This window comes from Topomyia yanbarensis, chromosome 2 (genome assembly GCF_030247195.1).
Source record: "Topomyia yanbarensis strain Yona2022 chromosome 2, ASM3024719v1, whole genome shotgun sequence".
NCBI classification, from domain to species: Eukaryota; Metazoa; Arthropoda; class Insecta; order Diptera; family Culicidae; genus Topomyia; species Topomyia yanbarensis.
This window is the reverse complement of record NC_080671.1, coordinates 7,370,027-7,374,999: the sequence shown is the minus strand read 5'-3', so window position 1 is coordinate 7,374,999 and position 4,973 is coordinate 7,370,027. Positions and strand designations below refer to the sequence as shown.

General features: G+C 39.3%; 1 protein-coding gene across 1 annotated transcript; it reads left to right on the top strand.

The window, feature by feature from the left end:
* The first annotated feature begins 2,301 nt into the window (after positions 1–2,301).
* LOC131685909 (adult cuticle protein 1-like) lies at positions 2,302–2,889 on the top strand. Its single transcript, XM_058969931.1, has 2 exons — positions 2,302–2,383; positions 2,456–2,889. Exons 1-2 carry the CDS (start codon positions 2,378–2,380, stop codon positions 2,804–2,806), a joined length of 357 nt encoding a protein of 118 aa, XP_058825914.1. The 5' UTR covers positions 2,302–2,377; the 3' UTR covers positions 2,807–2,889.
* Positions 2,890–4,973: the final 2,084 nt, after the last annotated feature.

Sequence of the window (4,973 nt, the reverse complement as noted above, 5' to 3'; positions counted from 1 at the left end):
TTTTCGTTAATCCGTCGACTAACCGGTGCCAATAATCGCGTTTTTCAGCTTTCATCAAGTTTTCACTTGCGTTTATAATGTCGCGTATATTCGAAAAAGCAATATTTGCCTAGCAAGGAGTTAGAGACCGTCCACGGTTGTTCGCGCTGGGTATTTGTTTCGTCTGACCTTTAGTCGCAGTACCACCATGATATCAAAATGATGCAAAATTTATTAAAATAGGTGTAAAATTACTTTAATTGGCCAATCTAGATCAATAATGACTTTGACGCCACCTACGACGGTTCTTGATTCCATTAAAGCAGGAACTGGAAAATGCTCAAAGGGGGGAGTAAAGGAAAATTTCAAAATCGAATTTGTATTTTTGATGCCTAATGTATTTAAAATGCATGAAACGTCGAGATTTGATGTAATCTCGAAAAAAAATCTCTTAATCTTGAAAGAGCTTGAAACTGCAAAAAGTCTGGCGGCGACTGAGTTAGGAAAGGGGGCAAACAGTGATAATAAATATCTCAAGCCTTCAGCGCAGTTCATTGGACCTAAAAAAAGATAACGAGAGATTTGGACCGATCGATGAGAGGGAGAGGTGACGACCTGCTTATAGGAGACATTGAGGGTCGATGGGTCAATTAGGAGATATTGGAGACTGCGGCGGTGATCACGAAACTGTTGGGAACATGTGATGGCATCATCACAGTTCCTCGATGGCGGAGTAGTTAACGCACCCAACTAGAGACTAGGAGATCGCAGGTTCGATTCCTGCTTGGGGACATGTTTTTTATAAGTGATTTGCGAAATTTATTTTCTGAACTAATTAAGATAGAGGTTTTGGGTCTTCGGCAAAATTGTAGCAAATGTTACTACAAAAGAAATTGTTGAATAGACCATATATCTATCTTTAATAGTTTGAAAGTTGTGGAACATATTATATGGCAGAATCCTTAAAATTAGTTTTTTCAAAACATTTTAGACATTCTCCTAGCTTCTTGGAATCTTCCACAAATAAGTTCTCATCAGCTTAAAATGAGCTCCTTTTCTTACGGGACATCACGTTGGACTAGGGGTTTGCTCAGAAACACAAATTGTGTCTCCGATTTTTGGAGCTAGCGTCAATCCGGCGCTAGCGTAGTCATGTCACTAAGGGACCACTCTTAAATTACGTAACGCAAAAATTGCCCAAAATTGACTCCCCCCTCCCCCATGTAACAAATTTCTCTATTCTCTCTCCCTTATTACGTAACAAATTCCTAGAAAAAAAATTTCTTCGATGAAAACATGTTACGTAACGATCCAGCTAACTCCCCCTCCCCCCTATATCACAACATGTCACAATTTGTCGTATCCCCCCGCCTTCCTAAAAGCGCCACGTAATTTATGAATGGTCCCTAAGTTAGTGTCGGATTCTGAAAAGACGAAGTCGAAATGCAAATTTTGTGCTCTTGACGCTCAAAGATAGTTTTAAACAATTTTTTCCCTAGTAAAGAAAAAATAGTATTTTACCTAAATGGTTCCCCACTGAGGAGAAATATAGCATAATGCACCTTAAAGAGTATTTTTTCAATTATTTTAATTTTTTCGCATATTTCAGTTGCTACATGGGAAATTATTTAAATTAGGTAAATAATCTTTGTTACCTGATTTTAGCAAATTTCCTAAGACTGCAAAAATAAGTATAAGGCTAAGTAAATAGTATGCTGCCCATGATCGAAAATCAGTCCCATATAGATAGGAAATACCATAGAAAACATTTGTCCCGTTTTCGGGATCATGGGTAGTATGTACAATTTGAAATAAGTCCTAAAAGAAAGCCTAACTTGAAAAGTCTTGTCATTTACTTCTCAATATAAATGAACGAGTTCAACGACATCAACTTACCTTCTGCATTGTTTAATTTTTATTCCATCAGTTACAAGTCTACTTTTCAGCAGATATAGTTCCGTTCCCATCATGCAGACACTCTAGTTTACCATTTACTTCTTCTGTATGGCGTCCCGAAGCTAACAATCGATACCAGTTTTGCTTGGGCGATTCCAAAATTGACAACGTACGGACGATCGAGTATTTTTGGCCCCGCCCAGCAGCACACAGTAGCAGGATATCGCGCTGGTTCCAATCGGCACATGCATCCGCAATGCGACACACGCGTGCCCGTGACGAAGTCGCCTTTCGCTTGGACCCCAAACCAAGGTACGTGCGTAATGCTTGTGAAGGTCGTTCGCTGAAGAATCGATATGCCCGGTTCCTTTGTGATCTGTTAAGAATCGTTTTCGCTATATAAACGATGGGTGGTTACTTCTGCAGGTACAGTTCGACAGCCAACGCAGTCTAAAGCAATTCAAGCAACCAACTCCTCGCCGGAATCCTTAGAACAACAATCATGAAGGTGAATTTGCGATTCGATTATTTTTGTCTGCATAATAATTTTATTGATTTATTTCCTGTATAATTTCAACAGTGCATCGCAGCTGTAGTCATGATGGCCCTGGCCCTCGCCGTTGCTGAAGGATCCCTGTACAGCTATGCTCCGCTGGCGTACTCCCTGCCACATACCACCGTGGTTCAGGATAACTCGTACGCTCGTTACATCGCCGCACCCTGGGGATATGCTGCTGCCCCGGCTGCGCTGAGCTATGCTGCCCACGCTTACCCAACTGCTGCCTACTATCAGCCTGCTGTGGCCGTTGTGGCCCAGAAGGAAGCCCGCTATCTGGCCGCCAACCGAGGAGCCGTTCACGATGCGCCCCTCCCTGGACATGAAATCTCCCAGCAGTCGCTCAATCTGGCCCCGGCTCCAGGTACTCTGTAAATTTTCGCTCAAAAAAAAAATGCGACAAATTTATTCGAGATGCAATTTGGAATCTGTAAATAAACTAGTTTGGCTGAAAATTATCTACAGGTGTTTCGAGATATATGTACAATCGAAAGGTTGATCACAGTTCCCCTAAAATTATTCCACTATATACAAGACAGGTGATCATGCAAAGCTTGCGTGGTCCTTTATCCGATTCCAAACCGTAAGAATTATTCGCCACGAAATTTAATTCCTCAACGCCCAACTTGTGGCCGACCGACTTAAAATTCATAAAATAAAAGATACAGCGATTTTAAGCAATCACCACGTACAAGGAAACATTTCGCTATCCAAAACTAATAATTATTATTATAATAAATAAAAACAACAGGTGTGGCGTCAGTTTAGAGATCTGTATAGGAACAGGCCCATGCACAGTGAGCCAAATCGCGGCTAAAAAAACGTTATGCTCGAATTGATTTTGTTCGCGCGAAAAAATACTACATTTTGTAATACTGTTATGAGACTGGGTACAAGTGGTTCTTCGATCAAAACAATTAATTTGGTCTCTAGATCACTTAGAATCCCAACGAAAAAGGAGGAAAAGCGCCAAAAAATTAAACCTGATCCATTTATGATACATGAGATTTGAAATGAACCATCTATCCAATTTCCCAAAACTTGTGAACAAAACGGAATGAACATTTGTGGTCACCGGAAACCCATACAAACCTCTACTTTACAAATTTATATCACTAAAACCATGGTTCACGATCTGGTTTTCATTGCTTATAACTTTGACTTTGAATTCGTAAAAGAAAGTATTGCTTATTTGGTACTGGTTCTGGAATCTGGTAACTTCCAGAAATTATAATTTCCGTGGTGTGCGCGAACTCAACGTTCAAGGAATTTCCTATAGAAAAAAATTCAGATCCACAAGCAAATTCGGGTTCCGAGATACTTTGAAATGATTGCTTAAAATCACGATGAGACGCAGAAAAAAGTTTAATTAACAATAAATTGAAAAGGAAATAGGTACAATAATGATCCGTTCTTATCGACCAGCCGGAAAATTCTGATTAATAAAATGGAAAGTTCACAAAATCAGGAAAACACTGTCGATCTTCAGCATATCTAACAAAATTTTAACCAAGTAAAGAACAAGTCCCGGATGATTCGTTGCAAAAAAACCTTGGTTTGGCAGAACTATCGGACAACTCTGAATCTTTCCAGTTAGAATCATAGTAGATAATAACGCATTTTGTAAAAGAGCTTTAACCGTTGGTCTGTCTAACAGTGCTACATAGAATACATTTTTCGAATAAATAGACACAGAGAGTTGGTGTCATAGTAGAAGTTGATTTTGGATAATAGAAAATGTCCATTCAGGATCCAGTTTCATCACGTAAGGAATATGCTACTAATTTCATTGAAAATTTTAAAAATCCGCAAAGTACCTCATTCACCGAAACAAGAACAAAGTACTACATTGAATCAAAATTGTTCAAATTCAGATTCAAATTCAACTCTATTTTACACTCTGGTACAGAGGGTAAGGTGCTGATTCATAAGCCAGTCTTCTCAATCCCACCCCTAAATTCTTCTGAGTGTTAGTAACTTTGTAACGCTAGCTCTATAATTGCTCGGTACGCTGAAAATTAATGGCGAAGCTAATCATCCTTTTGCCTCTCCAATGTAGAAAGGTTATAGGAAGAACCAAGCTATTACGAAAGTGAGTTTAGCTTAGCTTAGTTGACCGCCCGTGAGTTTCCCGTGATGGATCAAAGCCTGTTGAAATTGCATATTGAACCAATTGTATGATACTTGGGAGTAATACATCATACTTAACATGCAACCTAAAGAGACTAAGATTATAGTATGATCAATTACGTAGATGGTCACGCCCATGCAGGTCAATTTTGGGATGGGAAGGAATATTAGTTCAACACTTGTGACTATAATGACCGAGGAATTCTCTGCATCATCTACAAGTGTCACAGGTGTTAGTAGGTAGGGAGAGGAATCAGGATATATCTTGGTAGATGTTGTGATTTAGCTAAGTACCCACGCATTTTGTTTTTTCATTTTAGATCAAAGTTTTCAGGTGTGCGACCTCCAGTAGAAATATGAATCCATTCAAATAGGCATTTTAAAAATTATTCTTCCGTGGTGCGTAATGAAA